Here is a 19,781-nt window from a genome sequence, read left to right as displayed (position 1 = left end):
CATGGCCCAGGTCTCACTGAAGAGAGCCGGAGATGGCATGGGGGCAGTCCTGCAAAGGGTATCAGTCAGTTATTTTTGGTAGCAGAGTGTTCTTACTAATGTGGGGGAGGCAGAGATTAACCTGCAGATTCTCACATTAATCACATTATCTCCCCTGCATGGGACGAAAGGGCACGGAAGAGGTGGGGGAGGGAGTTAATCACTACCTTCATTTGCTAGATTCTACATCATGCTGCTTAAGTATATACAGAAACAAAGCAACCTAATTTCCTTCTCTGACAGGGTTACTGGACTAGGGAAGAGGGCGGAAGCAGTAGCTGTAATATAGCATGATTTTAGTAAGGCTTCTGACACAGTCCCACATGGCGTTCTCAGAAGCAACCTAGGGAAATATGGTCTAAAGGAAATTACTATAAGGTGGGTGCACAACTGGTTGAAAGGCCGTACTCAAAGAGTAGTTATCAAGGGCTTGCTGTCAAACTGGGAAGTTGTATCTAATGGGTCCTTGAAAGGTCTGGCCTGAGTCTGGTACTATTCAGTATTTTCATTACTGACTTGAATAACAGAGTGGAGAGGATGCTTATAAAATCTGCAGATGACACCAAGATGGGAGGCGCTGCAAGCACTTTGGAGGACAGGATTACAATCAAAATAACCATGACACATTAAAGAATTGGTCTGAAATCAACAAGATGAAATTCAGTAAAGATAAGTGCAAAAACCTCCACTTAGGAAGGAAAAATCAAATGCACAACTACAAAATGGGGAATAACTGGCTAGATGGTAGTATTGCTGAAAAGGATCTAGGGGTTACAATGGATCACAAATTATGAGTCTACAATGTGAAGTTGTGAAAAAGGCTAATATCATGCTGGGATATATTAACAGGAGTGTCGTAAGTAAGACTGAAGGTGTCCTGCTCTACTCAGCAGTGGTGGGGCCTCAGTTGGGCATCACATTTTAGGAAAGATAAACTGGAGGGAGCCCAGAGGAGAGTTACATTAATGATAAAAGATTTAGAAAACCTGATGTTTGAGGAAGGGTTAAAAAAACTGGGCACATTTAGTCTTGAGAAAAGAAGACTGAAGGGGGACCTGATAAGTCTTCAACTACTATGGATCGTTAGAACTATTAGGGCAGTTAAGCTCTGGAATAGGTTTCCGGGGAGGTTGTGGAATCCCCATCATTGGAGGTTTTTAAGAACAGGCTGGATAAACACCTGTCACAGCTGGTCCAGGTTTACTTCATCCTGCATCCCCCACAGAAGGCTGGCCTTGATGACCTCGTGAGTTCCCTTCCAGCCCTACATTTCTGTGATCCTTTATGGAATTTCCCAAAAACCATCCCCGGGCCCAAGCACATGAAGGGGATTGGTGAAGTTTAACAATGGCTAAAGGCTAATGAATCCAGCTCAGGTTGATAGTGAGCAAGACTCATTATTGGATAGTGGATGTCTGGGACCTGTGTGAAATGAGTGTGTTTTTTTCAGACCAGTTTCCAGGAGACAAGCATCCAATCACAAAAGCAACATGTGGCATTAATTGTAGTCACGTTGATCAGGGAAGAGATGGGATGAGCCATCCTTTCACCCCTCAAAAGGCCCCTCCAGATCAGGGTTGAGATCTTTTTGTTTAGCAATCTGGAGCTTGATCCGTTCTGAGGATAGGGAATTTTTTTCTCTCCAAGACTGTTGGTCTAGCACTTTAAAACTGAACTCACAAATGAAAGACAAAACAGAAGACTGCTCTTCACCGGCCTGCAAGTTATTTGTGGGACTTTGTTCAAATGTATTAGGGCTGTTTAAGTTAATAATTTTAAATTAATGGCCTTCCTTTGTTGTTATATTTTAATACCAGATAGGACTGGACCATAGCCAACAGCTCAACAATGAATTCACCACTGAGATAGCTTGTATAGGCTCCCACCCTGAGGATAGAAGGGCAGTGGGACCAGCTGCGGAGAATTATTGAATTCCTTAGGAAAGAGGAAGAGAGCAAAAAGTAAGGGAACAAGAAGATCTAGCAGAGAGCTGAAGGCAAAGCAGGGGCTGTGTGTTCCTGGGGCCATATTGAACCAAGACACATGGGACCATTTTGCTTTGGTCTAAGGTAGGTCACCTTTTTTCTGGAACCTTGAAGTGAGCTGAGGAGGAATTTTTTTTATTTGGCCCTTAAAGGGATAAGTGTTTTGGGTTGGTTGCTTGCTTCCTTGCCTAGGTGTTTGTAATCCTGATATACAAGGTGTTGTTTGCTAATCCTGCTTTGACTGGCCTATTATAAGCTCTCCCCCAACTGTAAAAATCCTAAAGATCTCTCCTGAGGGAATGGAAGGTAGATGGGAGAAGTAAGGAAAAACCAGCAGTCTCCCGTTGTCTGGCCACAACCCGTGATCCCTCTGAAAGGGTGCTCCCTGAAGGTCAAGAAGCTCGTGAGACAGCGTTGTAGGGGAAACCAATTCCATTTTACCTTGCATTGTGGCTGGACCTTCAGCTCTGGAGTTAGTACTAGCTTGTTTGCTTTCAGAAGCCTGGTCTACAGGTTTAGCTATGTTGCTGAGGGGTGTGAAAAATTCACCCTGAGATGCATAGTTAAGCCAGCTTAAGCACCAACATAGACATCTGTAGGTCAACAGAGGAATTCTTCCATCTACCTAGCAACTGCTTCTCAAGGGGGTGGAAATACTATGGTGACAGAAAAACCCCTTCTGTTGCTGTAGTAAGTGTGCACACTACAGTGGTGAAGCTGTAGCTGTGTCACTGTAGTGTAGACGTACTGTACCAGCCTCCTGTCCTCAAATACAGTCATTAAACTGCTTCTTTCCTAAAGGGACAGTGGGGATACAGTCCTTGCCTCTACTCCTCTTTCTTCCTCTCCAACTCAGTTTGTGGTTGATGACTAGCAAGCCACCTTTATGAAGAGACTGGAAGTGTCTAGAGATCTCAGCTACTAGAATGCCAGTCACTGCTAAGTGTCCTCATTTCTGTTGCAGCTGGAGAGCTGCAGAATATGCAAGGGTACCACAGAGACCTGAAGATTGTGCTTGTCACTGCAGAGGCATCAAGACCTAAGCAATGTATTTTTGAACATGAGGGGATGATAGAGGCGAACAGACATTTTTGTTTTAAAGCAAGAAGATTGCTAGGCTTGTTTGTGAGATCCCTCCCTCTCCCTTCCCATGCATCTGGCCCTCAAGAGGTGTTTCCCCAACGGGGGGTGTGTGTTTGGGTTAGTCCGTTTCAGCACCTAGTTCAGTAAACTGTGCTCATTAGGACAGAGGCCTATTGGAACTCTCAATTAGCTGAAGGAAACCCGGAGCAGAACACAGCTGTTAGAGTACGTGGTAATTAGCAACTATCTCTTAGGCCTTAATTTCTTTACCAACTCTCTGAGAGTGCCTCTGAAACTAGATCCATGCAGCTACAATTAGCCTCTAAAGAGAATGGGGTTCAGCTGTGACTGCTATAATTAGAAGATCAGAGACCAGAGAGGGGCTACAGTAAGGTCGGGAGAGTGGGTGAATTTGTGGGTGAGAGATGCTGGTCAGTGTATAGACACCAGATTTCCATGTCAAGAGTTGCAAATTGAGAGCAAAAAAAAAAGCGTATGAAGACAGACACAAGAGAAGTGTTGCAGGAGTTCTCCATGGATAGACACACGGAAATGGTAGCCCTGTCCATACTTGGCACAAGACAGAGGGACTGAGAAGCAGCAAATCAGAAAGGAGATTGAAGGTGTCTCTTAGCAACTTTGCATAGAAATGATAAATGGGTATCAATGGATGGCATGCTGTGAAGCAGGAGAAAAACTGCCACCTCACTTAATCATAATGTGATTGGTGAACAGGCAGCTAGTCACCAGAAAATGGTAAAGACACTCAATGGACAAACTCCAGGGGAGAAGTGAACCTCTCCACTCATTTCTCAGAATTAAGATGGTAGTTGTGCTTAATCTTTGTTCATTTTAAGCTTGGCAATACTTTTGTTCAAAGGTATTGTTAAGGTTAGGCCTCAAACTTCCTTTTTGCAGAGGTGAAAAGGGCAAGCTTTGCAGAGGTAAGCTAAGACTAGTGGTCAAAACGCGCTGCAACCAGATAACACATTATGCTAACTCCTGGACACAGCTTGTCTAACCTACATTTAAAACAATTGGCTACAAGGAGATAAGTAAGCATAAATTATACGGTCAAAGCGACACAAGGAGATAAGTAAGCATAAATTATACGGTCAAAGCGACAACACTAACCGCATTAAAGATTTGGTTGATCCTAATTGGTTGGCCTGTTTTAAGACATGGCCGACAGATCAGAGAAAAAGTACGAAGGCACGGGACTGTGTGTGTGTTTCGGTCATAAGGGAAACCTGACCCACACCCCTTGAACTGAAGGGACGTGCACTGGTCAACTGTCTGTACCTGGCCAGTGCGAAAAACGGCCGACTGAAGGGTAACGTATTTTTGGACGAATGCAGGGTAAGTTTATGGAGTAAAGAAGTCTGGTTGCTCGAGCGGAATTGATCTCAAGTTGTATCGATACTATAGTGTTAAGAATAGTAGTAAGTAGCTGATGAATATTAACTTTACATGTACTTGTGCTTGTCTTCAGTATAACTTGCCATTTATATTAATCCTTTTTTAGTGTTGGTCTTTTATTCTTGCTTTTCTTATTTTGTCTGTGTTGCCTTTATAGTCGAAAGTCATTAAAAACCTTTTGAGGAAGAATCAATAGTTTTAATTTTTCTTATACGGGCACTACTCAACCTCATAACATCTGTGTTGGGTGGTGGGAAGAAACGACCAATTAGGGTCTGATGCGTGTCCCCCTCTTCCTTCATCTCCGCAATAGTTAGAGGCTGAAAGAAGAGGTAGTGCAAGGAGTGGTCTAGTCTGCTGGAATAAGTCAGTTTCAGAGACAGAACCTCTGCTGGGCACTGAAATCCCATCAAATCATTACCTGCCCACTGCTCCAGCCTGAGAAGTGTTCTATACAGTCAGACCACTCTTCACATTCATTTGTCATCACGTTAACAAAAGCCATAGCAGCTCCTCCCCTCACCTAGCCCCTCTCACTGCTGTGCTAGGCAAAGGCTTGAAGCTACACCTGAGCTCCAATATAAGAGAGTGGAATGCTATCTCTGCCACTGCTATGGCTGAACAACACTTGTTTAAAAGCAGACTCTCAGAGCTGTAAAATCTACACATTTATGCGGCTTGCCTTGAAATTTGCTGTGCCTCGGACGGCTGCAGATAGGCGTAGTGGTCCGAATTTGGGGTCATTTGAACAAAGGGGGTCCCTAAGATACTCAACCCCCCTTGCATTTTACTGCGCTCAGTTGCTCATCTAGCGCATGGCACCCCCTGCCCCTTTCAGGAAGTGCTACTGGAAAAGTTATTGATCAGAGATCTCCACAATGACATATGCCAAAAACGACAAGCCAAAGAGACTAGGGCAAGAGGGTTTCCAGGCAGCTTGCTGTTACAGTGATTGTGTGGCTCAAGGGGACATGCTGTGGACAATGAACCTGAGACATCGATGCATGCTGTAAGTGTGAACCTTGCCCTGGCAGAAGTCTGTGAATGATCAGTGGGCATGGTGCTACTATCTACCTGTTAAGGGGGTTTAATATTATGTGCAGTGCGTCCTGAGTAGTTCAGCTAATTTAGAAGGGCCTCTAACTACTTTCTGAAAGATTCATTACATGTGTTCTATGCAGCTGTGAGAAGGATTGCTGGATCTGTGGCTACTCTTCCACCTGCAGCATTATTAAAGGCCAGTGCCGGCACTGATTAAGGAGGATGAAACAATGATCCCATAGTTGCCTAAACTCACTCAGCACCTAACTTTTTCCAAGTAAAAGTTCCCTAAATGCCCATGTTTCTGCCTCTGAGCACACGCACAGATGCCTCCCCCTAGGTGACTGGATGCCTATTTCCTGCCTAAGTCCCAGAGTGATGCATGAATTACAAGACAAAAGGCATTCGACTGCCTAAGTCACATGCTCAGAGGCCATCTACCAGAGTAGGTCCCCTTCGAAATCTGGCTGGATGAGGAGGTGGTGGTGAAAGTCAGGCTCACTTCAGAAAGAACAAGAGTCTCCCACCTCTCAGGAGAGTTCTCTAGCCCTTGAGCTATGGGGTATTCTGATGTGGGGCTCCCCCAGTCTCTCCTGTAGAAGGTATTGCACTCTGGGTAGATAATGAGAGAGTGGTTAGAGCAAGGGGACGGGGCCCAGAGTTTCCCACCTCCCATGTGGGTGCCCTAACCCCTGGACTACAAAGAGAAAATGGGAATGGCTGTCTCTGGACTATGATAGTCACTGGGCCAGAGAGAGGGAATAACTGCAGTCCAGTAGTTAGGATGCCCACTTGGGAGGTGGGAGGGCCTGGGCCCAGTCATCCTGGCTGCTGGAACAGTGCAAGCAAGAGTGGGATGGAAAGGAGGAAGGGTCAGAACTATGTGGGGGGGGCTCCAGCTGACACCCCCCAAAACCTCCAATTATAGGTACTTGCATGGCCCCCATCACTGTAGCACCTCACAGTCATTAATGTATTTCTCCTCAGTACTCCTTGGGCTGGTGTGTTCTCAGTCTTACAGATGGAGAACTGAAAGCCAGAGACTAGATGTGGTCTATGGTCATACAGGAAGTCTGTTGCAGAGCAGGGAATTGAATCCAGGTCTCCCATGTCCCAGCTGCTAACCACTAGACCAAGCCTTCTTTATGGCCCTCCTCCAATTTCTGTCCTTCCCTTCAAAAGATGTCCCCCTTAACTCCATGCTCTCCCCAGCGCCTCTACCTGGGGGTCCCATGCTGATGCCTGCTCTCCAGGGGGAGGACAGTGGAGGAGGACAAAGCAGGCTGTGCTGGACAGGCAGACATTGCAGATGATACAGAGGCAGGGAAGGTACCAACACCCAGCCAGTGCATTCTGTGGCCAAGCTAATAATAGCTGAGGTGCCTGAGGCAGTGCAGGGGGAAGAGCTGGGTGCTGAGAAACTTTTTTAAAAAGAACAATTAAATGACTAAGAGTTTAACCCAGGGTTCAGGTTACCCCATGGTGCCTCATGCCCTTCCCTAACGTGCAGCGGGGCTACACGAAGACCTCTGAAAACCAGGATATACAGTTAAGATAAACCGCACTGCAACCTTAACTCTGCCCCTCTGGAGCTGGCAACAGCCACTGGGCGTTACCTGTATGCACTTTTGCTGCATTCACTGTGCTAGATATAGCCCTACTGAATGGTGGCAGCCTGACAGAGCTGTGATTGTGATGGGTGATCTAGGGAGTCTGAGACCTACTCCCTCCTCACCACATATGTGATCCAAGGACAGAGGTGTCTGAGTATCTTTAGGGATGCAAGATGTCTCATTTCAGTGCTGCACAGGGTCTTCTTGCCATGGGGATTGTCAGCAGTGAGGTGGGATAGGAGTGAACTGGGGGTTTAATGATTGGTAAGTGAAAGCATAACACTGGATGGACCGCTGTCCGTGAGGGTGAAGGGCTTGTAAAATGGGGTGGGTTCTGTGGAGCAGGCACAGTGACTGTGGTGTAGGCAGCTCTTGTTCAGTACATCTCAGCTAAACGCTAGTTTTGCTATAGCACAGGGAAGGTGTTAGACTTAGTCCTATAGTGTTCACGTGGTGTGTCCTACACTAGCTGCACCAGCAGGTGTGTTACGGGAATATTACGGCATCACTCAGAGGGCAAGGGTAAGATTGTAGGGGGGTGTTTTTTAGCTCTATATGTCCTGTTCCCAGAGGTTTAAGTTTAGCCACTCTCCCCCTTCTGGAAGGTCTCATGGCCCTACCTGGCAACCTTAAACTTTCTGGACATGTGGCAGTTGTGTAATACCCAGTGCTGGCAGCTCTGTACAGCCCTCCGACCACACTTCAACTGTTCTAAAATAACACTTTCCATTCTCAAAGAAGAGCAGCTCTTGAAGAAGTTTTAGGAGAGCATTAATCAGGATGTTTATAGCTTCTGGAAGGTAGTTATGCAAGATCACTCTAGGAGGACCAAAGTCTCAGTTATCAGAACAGCACAGGGGAGATCTTGCCTTTACTCATCTTATTTCTATAGTTAAGGTTACTGGAACCACTGTGATGAGAAACAAACCAAAATCTATGAGATCTTACTTTTGTGTGCTCGTCCCCACACCATCACTCACTTGAGCAGAGTAAGGTCTCTAGACAACTCATCCCCGCCAGTGTGCCCTAGGTTCCTGGCTGTATAAATATTTAACTATGTCCAATACTAAATTGATGTCCAAATATAAATAACTTGCCTAACCTGTAACCATAAGGGGTGGTTTGCTGCCCCAGTTAACACCAGGAGAGGGAAGCCCACCGCGTATATATGCCACAGTGGCCACAACCTTAGAACACAGAGCACAGCTAGGAAAAGGGGGAACTGATGCCACTGTCTGATCAAGCAGTGCGTGCTTTCACCGGAATACAGAACAGGACGATAACTGCAGAGTGAACAAGGAAGGAAATCCTGTGTGTCTCTAGCCACAAAGGAACTGGCTGGGCTGCTTCTGCCCCTTTAGGGCTGCTCTGCACCAAGGAACATGGCAAAATTACAAGGGCAGAATCAGACCCACAAGATGGAATCCACATTAATGCTGATGGTTACTTACAAGTAATATTATCCAACCACTTTCATGCTTACAGTCAGCCTCCCGCTTGAGGCATGGAGAGGTTAAGTACTTGCTAATGTGTAATGCAGGTGCAGTAACAATGCTCAACACCTACAGGAATCAAGGGATTAACCTGAGGTCACCCACCAGGATCAAACAGCTCAGTTTCTGGTTGTACTAGAATGACTTCTGTATCGCATACCTAGAAAGGGAAAGGTTGTATAAATTGTGCATAAGATCTTGGGTAACAGTAACAGCACCCTCCAGAAGCTGGGATCCTGTGAAAGTCTTACCCCTTGTGTCTACTCAAATGAGGAGGAGAAAAAAATATTCCTTTTATTTCAGTGAAATATGCACACAAACATTGCAGGGAATGCCTTCTACTCTTACAGAGTAAGTCTCAGGCTGTGTGGAGTCAGGAGCAACAACTAGGACAGTCTGAGTAACCACATGGGACAGACAGCTCTGGGATCCTCAGCCAGGCTGGTAAAACCAGTAGGAAGATCACCTTCACTGTCTCCAGCCCATTGGTTCTGACTGGCTTCAGCAGAACAGCAGGAAACCATAAATATTGGTTAAGTATAAAATCTGCTGTGTGGCAGATCTGCAATATCCGTAGCATAAGTGTAGAGACATGAGCCCCCTTGGACATTGAGAAGCCAGACGTGGCCAGTGCAATACCAAGAATGGGCAAGCTCTGGCTGGCAGCATTGCGTGCTGTCTAAGCTAGGACATGAACTTTAGTTAAAGTCTGAAGTCTCTTGCCATTTAACTCCTCAAACAGAAATGAGAGGCCTTGTTCTGAATGGCACATATCGCAATTCAAGATACAAGGTTCATAAGGGTCAAAGTTACACTTGCTTTGGAAACTGACTTGTGGTTAAATGCTCAACTGCTGGGGCATTAATGCTGACCTCAGGCACTGATTTGTTCATTCTAAGCTTCTCAGGCAGTTTCAGACTTAAGCGTTGGGAATGTTACACTAAAGCTCAGCAACAACGAAAGGGACCTGTTGTGGATTTGAAGGTGTGAATGCTGTTTAAAAAGCCATGCATGTAAGAGCACTGCTGCACAGTGAAGGAACCAGAGAAATTATTCCCCCTCGTGCAACATGATGCGTCAAGTACAACGAACATATTGCCGGCGCTCAGCTACTGGGGACAAGCAAAGCATGGCCACTATGCCACATGCAATGTAGTTACATGAGTGGTAACCACCTCCACTGCAGCTAGGTCACTAAAGGAAACATTTGGTGAAGACGAATTGCTGGCTCCCTCCATGGATAGGGAAGGGGGGACTCTGAACAGGCAGCTAGGGTTTTATGTAAACAGCTGCAGGGTAGGACTGTCCTCTCTGTGTTTATTATCCCTGCATTTACTATTCTGCAGATATGTGCAGAATGGATTTTCCCCAGAGGGCACTGGGTTGTTACATAACTCAGCAGCATTATGTTAGCAGAGCATGAGTGATCACAGATGGCAACAGCAGAGGCAAAACATGGACCACTTGGGAGATGCATGATGCCAGGTGCTTTAAAAATAGCATATTCCCAACCCCCACGGGAGGAAAACATCCACCTCTTCCCTTAAAACCAAGCGGTGAAGTATGCTATTCTAGTAGCATCCAGTCATACCAGAACAGGGAAGGATCAGTTATCACTGAAGTCCATTTCAAGGGTTCACAATTCTGCTCATTCATTCTTAACCCCCTACCTCAACCCCAACAGGAACCTGCATTATACATAGCCAATGATCCACCATCCTGGGCACTAAAGCAGCCCCACCATTCAGTCTCTCACTGTGATGTACTTTTTATCACATACATGGTACTAGAGGGCAAGTATCTAGAGTAAAGTCTCAACTAAGGGTGTCTTTGCTTTCCTGGGTAAAGTCAGATTCTTACAAAAAAAAAGTTTATCACAGTAGCTCCTCAGCTGAGAAAACAAGCTGCCAATTGATTGACACTGGTAAGAAATGGCCCAAGTAACCTACTTGTCTGGGCACATTCCAAACTGGTGTCTAGAGAAAGGGGAGGGAGAGCACATCTTTATTACATAATCTCTGGAATGCTCACTTCAGGTCAAGGCAAAGCAACAGCAGCGAGGAAATTAGAAGCCAAGGCTGCCAAAGTGTCCTTAATTCATCCTGTTGTACATGCATATTACTGCAGAGGCCTGTCTCTAGTCTACGGGTTGATCTTACCACATGTTGCACAATAGTGACATGTGCCAAGGCAGCTCCAATTTGTAATTTCCTTTAATATTTAATTTGAGTATGAACTCCTCAGTCTCCTGACCACAGCAAGCAGAACAGGTGGGCTAAGTTCCAGTTTAGTCATTTTCCCACTAATGAAGTGTCACAGATCTCTCCTGATCAGCATTATACAGAGAGCACGGCAGGAGCTTTTGAAAGACCAAGGTTCTCCAAAGCAAGTTTTACTTTCATCTTCCAGATCTGCAATTTTCCAGTTTCATCCTGGTTCTTTGGCTGGGGGAGTCCCTAATAACTGCTTTTGTTTCTCAGTGGCTTTGCCACAAATAAATACTTCCTAGTTACCGAGGACACCAGCTCAATGTAACCCCATTCCCTAGTTCTACAGCTCTGATCAGTAGCCAAAAGTCTAGTCTGAGTCCTTTAGGTTCTGAATACAGCAGTGGCAAAAGCAAATGATCAGAGCTTCGCTTCCTGCTTGAATTTTGGAGTTCCTAGATGTGGTTTAGGGAACTGAGCCTAGAAGGAAAGTGGTTCCATTTAAACTGAGCTGGGAGCAATCTGTTAAAATACAACAATTCTGTAAACCCAACTGTGCCAAATACAGGAACACGTGCCTGGCACTGCACAAGTATATTTCACACTCGAAGGAACTCCCTTATTTAGTACTAGGAAGTAAAAATGAAACAAGACCAATTACATTCCTTCTAGGTGAAGCAGGATTGAGCATGTTGAAAACTCACCTGTCAGTCACTTTGCCCAGTGTATTCCTAAGCAGTTTGTACAGCTGTTTTACCTCTTCAAATTCAACAGGGGTGTTATCAGTCCAGTACATTATATTGGGATGGGAATGGGTACGCAGAGCCCAGGAAATCTGATGTCCACTGTTCCAGCTTTGCCTAAACTAGGCTCTGCCTGATTGCAACCATTAAGTAGAGGAGGTCCTTTGATGTGGAAAGGAGGATGAAGTAGCTGAGCAAAACTGTATTGCATCCAAAAGGTAGCTAGTGAGTGGAATATGGCACCTTATCATGGGAAGGCCTCTGTAGGTCACCTCAAGTGGCCTCTGAGCACAGTGATGAGCTTCATTTGAGTATAAACAGAAGAAAATTGCTATATTACATGCAAAAACCACAATTAAGAGAACATTAAGGCTGCAAAGGGAAGCACTCTAGTTATCGACAAGGCTGCCAGTGAAGCCTTCTGTCCCTTCCTGTGTACACATGATACAAGGATCATGAGAGCATACTATTCTTTCCCTGCAGGATCCCTCCCTCTTGTTGGTCAGTGTGCAGAGAATGAGCCCGCAGGAAAGCGTCTGTCCCAGTTGTTTGAGCGGTCCCTTGCCTCACCACACACTAGCCAGCTCGGTCAGTGAGTGAGTGAGGTAGGGGTCCTCTCAGGCAACTGAGACTTGTGTTAGACATGTTTCCAACACAGGGTTTGGAGAACACTAGACAGGGCTGCTGCTAGTTCTGTTTTCCATCTCCTTTTTATGATTTTTTTGGTTTAAATAAAGGTGGATGAAAGCCTCAGGAAGTAGTTCTTACATGAGTCAGTGGATAAATAGCTCTAAGAATATAAAAGGCTCCACTGTGCCATTACACAGTACAGCCAATAAGTGGGATGGTGCAATAGGTGAAGAAAAGAGTTGCAGAAAAACTGCAGAACACTTACCCAATTGCAAAATGCACTAATGCTTTGCCCTGAATTTAAGCAGCACATGTAACCTGGTCCATTCTGGTTTCAAGCTCAAAGGCATCAGGTCGATCCTGTGGGTTAGCAGCTAACATGTCTTTCAAGAGTTGCTTGATTCCCTCAGACATGGAAGTCCTGCGTTTCTGGGGGATATGCAACTCCATCTTTGGGTTTTCTAGCAGTGCTTCCCCAACGGGCACAATCTCTGTGCCCTGCTTGATGTAGGTCCCCAGTAGCTCCTTCTTGGTCTCTGCATCGATGAAAGTTATCCTCTCAATCATGGCCCAGATGATGATGCCCAGGGCAAAGATGTCTGCCTTGGCTGTGTAGTGTCCCTCCCAGACCTCAGGGGCCATGTAGAAGTCAGAGCCGCAGGCTGAAGACAGCCAGTACTTGTTCACATTCACATTTTTGTTATCATTCCCACCTTCCTTGCCCCGAGCCGTCAGGCCAGCACAGACCTTGCTGAGTCCGAAGTCTGCCACCTTGAGAACCGGGGTGCCAGACTTCTCGGTGATCAAAATGTTGTCTGGCTTCAGGTCCCTGTGCACAATATGGTTCTTGTGCAGGAAGGCGATTGCGCTGGTTAGCTGTAGCATGAAACTCTTGTTAGTGGCTGGGTCCGGTCGCCGCGAGAGCACGTACTGATTCAGATCTCCCCCTTCACAGAACTCCATGACGAACCAGAGATAACAGGGCTCCTCAGCATAGCCCAAGATTCTCTCACCTTACAAAAAAGAAAGAAAGAGGCATGGTAATGGCAGACACAGCAAGAGGTTAGCAACGGTAAGGACAGTGATGTTTTAAATGCAGCGGAAAGTCCTGATGAGTCTAGCCAGAGCCGCCCTCCCAAGGACATGCTGGTGATCACTACTGCTAAGTGTGTCGTTTGTAAGTTATGCAGAAGGCTGCAGACTGGCTGACTGACGCCCTCATCTCTATAGTTTAACTGCTTTGGTGTCCTGTGGAATGAGGGGGCTATAGAATATTTTTCACTTCCTATCACAGTCACAACCGTACCCTAGACACCAGCTTAAAGGACGGTTTGCTTTAAAAATTGTTCTACAAGCGGCACTGAGGAGGGAAACATGGACCCATCCTCCGTAGTTTCTACAGAGCTCAGATTGCAAGTGAATAGTTTTACTATCAGTCCTGCAGGCTCCACCTGGAATCTGAAAACCAAGCTACGTTCGTCAGCTTCTGCATTTACCACCAATACGATTCTGCAGGTAGAATTCTCGGCCTTGCTGATGATGTAGGAATCAGAAGAGAATCGAGCTTGCTCTCCTATAGTGTTTCCTCCACTGTGGTGACTGGAGCCACTAAGGGCTGTCCTACTCTTTTAAGTTTACTGACATAACTCCATAGGTAAGTTTCAGAGGGGTAGCTGTGTTGTTTTTGTGGATACAGACTAACGAGGAGTCTGGTGGCACCTTAAAGGCGAACAGATTTATTTGGGCATGAGCTTTTGTGGGTAAAAAAAAACCACTTCTTCAGATGCAGTTTTTACCCATGAAAGCTGATGCCCAAATAAATCTGTTAGTCTTTAAGGTGCCACTGGACTCCTCGTTGTTTCTATTGGTAAGGGGTACGATTTTTTGCTAACAGAGGTGTATATTGGTAAAAGCCTCGTGTATATATAGTTATACCAGTACAAAGCCTATTGATTACCAGTCGAGATTATTTGGGATGATATCTGTGCCTACAGCCATATTCCCAGCGGGGAGGGGAGGGATCTTGAACTGTTTGCCTTCTAGCAAATAGCACTTCCTGAATACAGTGAACTAACATGATGCAGGAGAGAAGATGGAAGTTGACCTTGGTTATACAGACAGAACCTGTTAGTGCAACTGGAGTATTTCCTCATAAAACATTGAGAATTACATTTCACCATAAACCCAGAATACGCAACTTGATTGCCTCTACTTTTTCTATCAAATGACATGGGCAGAGCTGAAAAGTTAAACTGTGTTAAATGACTCCACCCTCCAGCAAACAGACTCCAGAGAACACATGGGAAAGAAACCAGGATTTCCAATGGCGGATAAAGCCAAAGAACACCAAACAAGCCAAGTCATCAGCTCTTTAATGGTCAGTGATTGGTGTGGGGAGGGAGAGAGAAATATTGGTTATTTGCATAAACAGTCTGTAACCATGACTACTGCCATGGAAATTAGAAAAGAAGAATCTGGCTGCACCTCCCTGTCCTATGTGAATGATGAAAGTTAGATCATAAGGAGGAGTGGGAGGGAGACCCTTTAAACCAGCAGTTCTCAACCAGGGGTCCAAGGCCCCCTCCAGCAGGTTTCAGGGGGTCCACCAAACAGGGCCACCATCAGACTCACTGGAGCTCAGGGCAGAAAGCTGAAGCCCTGTCACCCGGGGCTGAACCTGAAGCCTGTGGTATGGGGCCCCAAGCAATTGCCCTGCTCCCTCCCCCCCCCCCTCCAATGCTGGCCCTGGCTTTTATATGCAGAGAAACAGTTGTTATGGCACAGGTGGGCTGTAGTTTTTATAGCATGTGGGGGGCGGGGGAGACTCAGAAAGAAAAAGGTTGAGAACCCCAGCTTTAAACAAGCCATCAGAAAGTGGGGTGCTGGTGGCATTTGCTGGACAGGCCAAATCCAGGCTCCCTACTAAGAGTACTGTAAAGAGGGAATCCATCCAAGTTCGAGTCTCTGTGGCAAACAAACAGTCTATTTGGGGAAGGAAGGGTTATTTGTTTCTGGAGATGAAAACTCAGACAGTGGATGCTGTTTTCCTGTTCTGAGCCGCCCTTGGTGAGAGAGCGGGAAAAGGACATGACAGAATGGAAAACCAAAGACAGAGCTACTGGTCTTGGGAACAAAACCGTTTGCACAGTCAAAACAGTTACGTGCACTTACGGTTTATAATTTTATTAACTCAGCTTAATTAAAACCCTGACAACACCTCCTTAAGACACAAGAGTTTGTGTCTCCCCTTCAGTCAGTGCTGCTCCAGCCCCTGGCAGGAAGATTTTGGGTGGGATGGCTATTCCTGGCAAGGAATTACACTGTTCTGGTAATAACTCTGAACAGCTGTTCTAGGAGTTGTGTATTCTATGCATGAGGACATATGGACTCGGTTTGTAACAGCAATGTCACACCCCTTGTGCGCATGTCATACAAAAGTAGGAGTGCAGGCAGTACCAGGGTATAGGGCACATGTGGGAATGCAAAAGCATTCAGATTCTCGTGGTGGTGATGGGCACCTTTCTACAAGTGTGACCTAGGTGGTGGTGGCCAAGCTCAGTAACAAAGCCAGTTAGTTTCCAACAAGCTGAATTATTGGCTTAGCAAGGAAGAAAAAGCCTTCAATTTTTAAGAGCAAAGCGAGGAGTGTTGAGTTTTGAAGCACATCCTCTGCCACTGGACTCCCACAAGCCAAGCGCTCTCGTGTCAAGACAGCTGCACCAACAGTAATAGCCCAAGTACAGTGCTAGTAACCAGGGGTGGGACACTGACCTACCAGGTCTATGCCAGGAGCACTATTTATTCACTTCATTATTTTCTGGGTTATAGAAAGTATTTTAATTTGTTAAATCACCTTTCTGCTGTCAGAATAAAGAGCCTCCATTTAAAGAGCTGACAAAGGAGTAGCTAAAATGGAATTTCTGAAAGTGAAATTAAGGGACCAAGAACAATGAAAAGTTTAGACAATAGGCGTGATGAGAGCTGGGAAAAAGCAGCTCCAAACCACCTTTCTGCACCCCTGAGCTTGGGCCAGATGGGGACCAAAATGACCTTCAGCGTAATTTAGGAAAGTCCTTAGGATGCTTTGGGTTATGCTGGTTGCAGTGATCCCATAGGCTCTCCTCAGCCCTCCCCTCTGGCATGTCCCCAGGCAGTGAGTGGTATAGAACCGGCAACGGCAACTACCTCCCCTATATCGGGGCCAATCTCTACTGATCCTTCGGGGGCGCTTTCAAGCGGTTCTGTGCTATTGAGACAGTGCAAGTCAGCTGGAACCAAAGCAGAGAAACTGGCCCAATAGACACAATAAGTTACAACTAATGTTACACTCGGGTTGCATGTGCACATTCACAGCACCGTGGTGGCAGGTCTGAAGACTGCACTTAGCTGAGTTTTGAAGAGGGTGCTGGTTGTTACACTGGGGGGGGGGGGGGAGCACTCGTGTGGTGAGGACCAGGTTAGGATTTGTGTGGCAGAGCTACACAATTGGGACCATAAACTACACTGAGACTATTCATAGGAATCCTATACATACGGGATAGGACATTGCCCTTGGGTAGGAATTTAGCATTTTAAATACTGCTAATGATCCAGTCTCCTATTTTGACTTATGCGGGAATGCTACACACCAACAGCAGCAAGAGCAGGCACCTTGCAGTAGGTTTAGTGGGAAAAGCAACACGGGACACCAGGCCCCTTCTATTCCTGCACTTGCTTTCATCCTCCCCTTGATCTTTGCCCTTTCTTTATTTGCACTCTATGGCTTTTTGGGTGATTTGTTGGCCACTCTCCTCTCCCCCCGCCCCCCATTGTTGGGGGTCCTTCCCTGTTTTGTGTCTCTGAAGGGTGCATACCAGGACTGAGTTCTAGTTAGTTTGCCTCAGCAGTTTTTGAACTTAGCATAGAGAAAATTACTGGGAACAGTCACCTTCTGCCTCTGGGTTTTTACACACAGAGCAGGCAGCAAAGGGAGACTAAGAGAAAAGACAACTGATGGACAAGTTCTGAGACTGATCTATGATATAAGAGGTTTACCTAAAGTCCCACTGAATTCAAGGACATTGCACGCCAGTCTAGGTGGTGTAGGATGGATAATGTGCCCTAACCCCTTCATTGCTGCAGTGACATTCCCCTGAAACACGTATTGGAACCTCAACATTTCAAAGTGACTTAATTCAGACAAATCACTGAGCAAATTTAACAACTATCGAACTGCTGTCCTTTTCTCCATTGTTGCAATTAGATGTAATCTTAAAATACACTGGTTAGCTCAAGATACCTGCTGTTAAGATTCATATGGCAAACAGATATGGCCAGCATATTGCACTGAAAAGAGATGGCCACAGACACTGGTAGAAGCCGGCGGCGTTTGAAACGAGCAGGCTATGCACTGCTGTGTTGTAACCAGTGTGCAGGCTGCATAGTCATGGACACTGCAGAAGTATTTTGAGAGCTACAGCACAGAGTCCAGGCTGCTGCGCAGCCAGGCTGTAGCATGTTAGCGGACGTGCTAGTAAGCACTGCCCTATCTATGTTCAGTTTCTCTCTAACAAGCTAGTTCTGTACATTGACACCATTGGCTAGAACAGCCCATAGGGCACGTGGTCAAACATGAGCCCTGAACATGTGTATGTATGAAGGCTGTGGCTTTGCACATTGCCGATGGGTACTTCCCTCTCAACGGTCCCTCAATTGAGACTAATGGAATTCCAAGCCAGGTGCTCGGCTTCAGCTGTAATTTGCTTTAACCAGAGAGGCCGAATAATGAATTTCAGATTATAAACGACATTCACTCTGCGAAGGAATTTGAACCCTACAGTCTAGTGGTCTGTTACTTGAGACTCATCCAAAACGAGGAGCATGAGTTAATCCCCACATCCTGAACCTCGGCACGTTGGCACAACATCTGTGCATGTCTGTAAATAGCCCAGCTGAGGTCATGCAGAATGGCACCGCAGGGATTCTAAGCGCTGGGCACATGGGCCAGAACAGTGTTGGTGGCAGAGAACAAGAGGGGCATGATCAAGCACCAGTGCTTTGGGTGACTGGGGAAGGGGGAACTGAGGTACGGTAGCTTTTGGTGAGGTCTCCCCCACCTGTTTACCTACTTCAAAGCACCTATCAGTATAAGTTACATAGCTTTGGAGGTAATTGAGCTGAAAGCTATTGAAGTTTTTTTGGGGGTGAACTGATGCATTTTGGAGCATACAGGGTTCTTCACCTAGCAAATAACAGAACTCAAGCTTACGGATAGGTCTGTGATGACAGGATAGGTATGGGGAGGATGGGGGGGGTGCAGTAGCTTTGAGGGAGAAATTCACCAAATGCAGGTTCAAGCTGGCTTTGATTGTTGCAATGCAGTGCATGTCTCCCCTTCAGGATAGGAAGGGGATGGGGGTCCCAGGGTGGTCTCCCCAATTTACAGCTTCCTTCAGCAGAATCTTTTACTTTCATATACAATTGGCTCCACTTGTTGCCATGAGGGAAGGTCTGAGGAAGAGGGGGTGGCTTCTGGACCTCTCTGCCTGAGGGAGTTTCTAGGGTAAGGGAGAACATACAGGGAAGAATATTGTCCTGGGGAACCTCTTTCCCCAATTTCTAGGGAAGGACTCCACTACAGGGACTGTACAACGAGGGCCCCGAGGGGAGCCCCCACTACCTTTCTGCCAGGTCTCCAGACTCAGATAAGGCTGGCTCTGCTTATTACAACTGAGGTGGGTCCCACTGGAGGAGGGGCAGGGCCCTCAAGGGTGGTACCCATGTGTAGGATTCTAATTATCTTTCAGAAAGTTCTCCCTGAGGAACATGCATAGTTGACTGCCTGTTGCTGGGTGTATGAGAAGGAATCCCTGTGAGAGCTATGGGAGCCTCCCTCCTTCCTTGGGGGTGGGGGCATATAGTGGGACCCAGAGGTGTGGCACAAGTAGAACAGGTCTTCCTTATAGTTGAGTGGGAATATACGGGTTATGGAAGGCCCCTGGCTGAAGTTGTATGGGGGGGAAGAGGTTGGGGGAGGAGTTGTGTGGCAGGGGGAGGGGGACCCTATACCAGATACAGGTAGAGGGGTCTCTGCTTGCTGCTGTGTGTGTGTGTGTGGGGGGTGATGGAGGATCCCCCTGAGGATATATAGGAGGTAGCAGGTGGGCAGGAGGGCGGGGGAGCAATACTTCTCAGGGATATCTCCACCAGGTGCAGGTACAGCTGACAGCTTGTTGCTGCATGGGTGGGTATTATGAAGGGTCTGGGGGTGTACAAGGCTGCCAGGGTTGTGTACAGGTCCTGTGGGTGGGTTCCAGTAACTTTCAGGGAGGTCTCCACCAGGCTCAAGTAGAGCTAGCGCTGCATGTTGCAGAGGGGGTAATTGGGGGTCAGTGTGTGGGATGTATAGGAGCTCCCAGGACTTTCGGTGGTGCAGAGGTTGCTGTGGGGGTGTATGGGGATCTGATAGGGCTGTGGGGGCATATGGAGTTTCAGGGCTATAGGGTCACCGTGTGGGCCCTGGTATCTTTCAAGGAGGTCCCCACCAGGC

At 46.6% G+C, this 19,781-nt stretch overlaps 1 protein-coding gene across 1 annotated transcript in view; it reads right to left on the bottom strand.

Moving 5' to 3' along the window:
* Positions 1-19,781, bottom strand: part of LOC112107290 (serine/threonine-protein kinase 35) — a 46,045-nt gene that overhangs the window by 9,482 nt on the left and 16,782 nt on the right. Inside the window, exon 2 of the mRNA XM_024200930.2 lies at positions 12,519-13,266. Within this exon, the coding sequence (XP_024056698.2) occupies positions 12,554-13,266 (713 nt within the window). The 3' untranslated portion in view covers positions 12,519-12,553. The remainder of the gene's footprint in view (positions 1-12,518; positions 13,267-19,781) is intronic.

Source organism: Terrapene carolina, unplaced genomic scaffold (assembly GCF_002925995.2).
Source record: "Terrapene carolina triunguis isolate 2854851 unplaced genomic scaffold, T_m_triunguis-2.0 Scaffold130, whole genome shotgun sequence".
Classification (NCBI taxonomy): Eukaryota; Metazoa; Chordata; order Testudines; family Emydidae; genus Terrapene; species Terrapene triunguis.
This window is presented reverse-complemented; position numbering and strand designations above follow the sequence as displayed.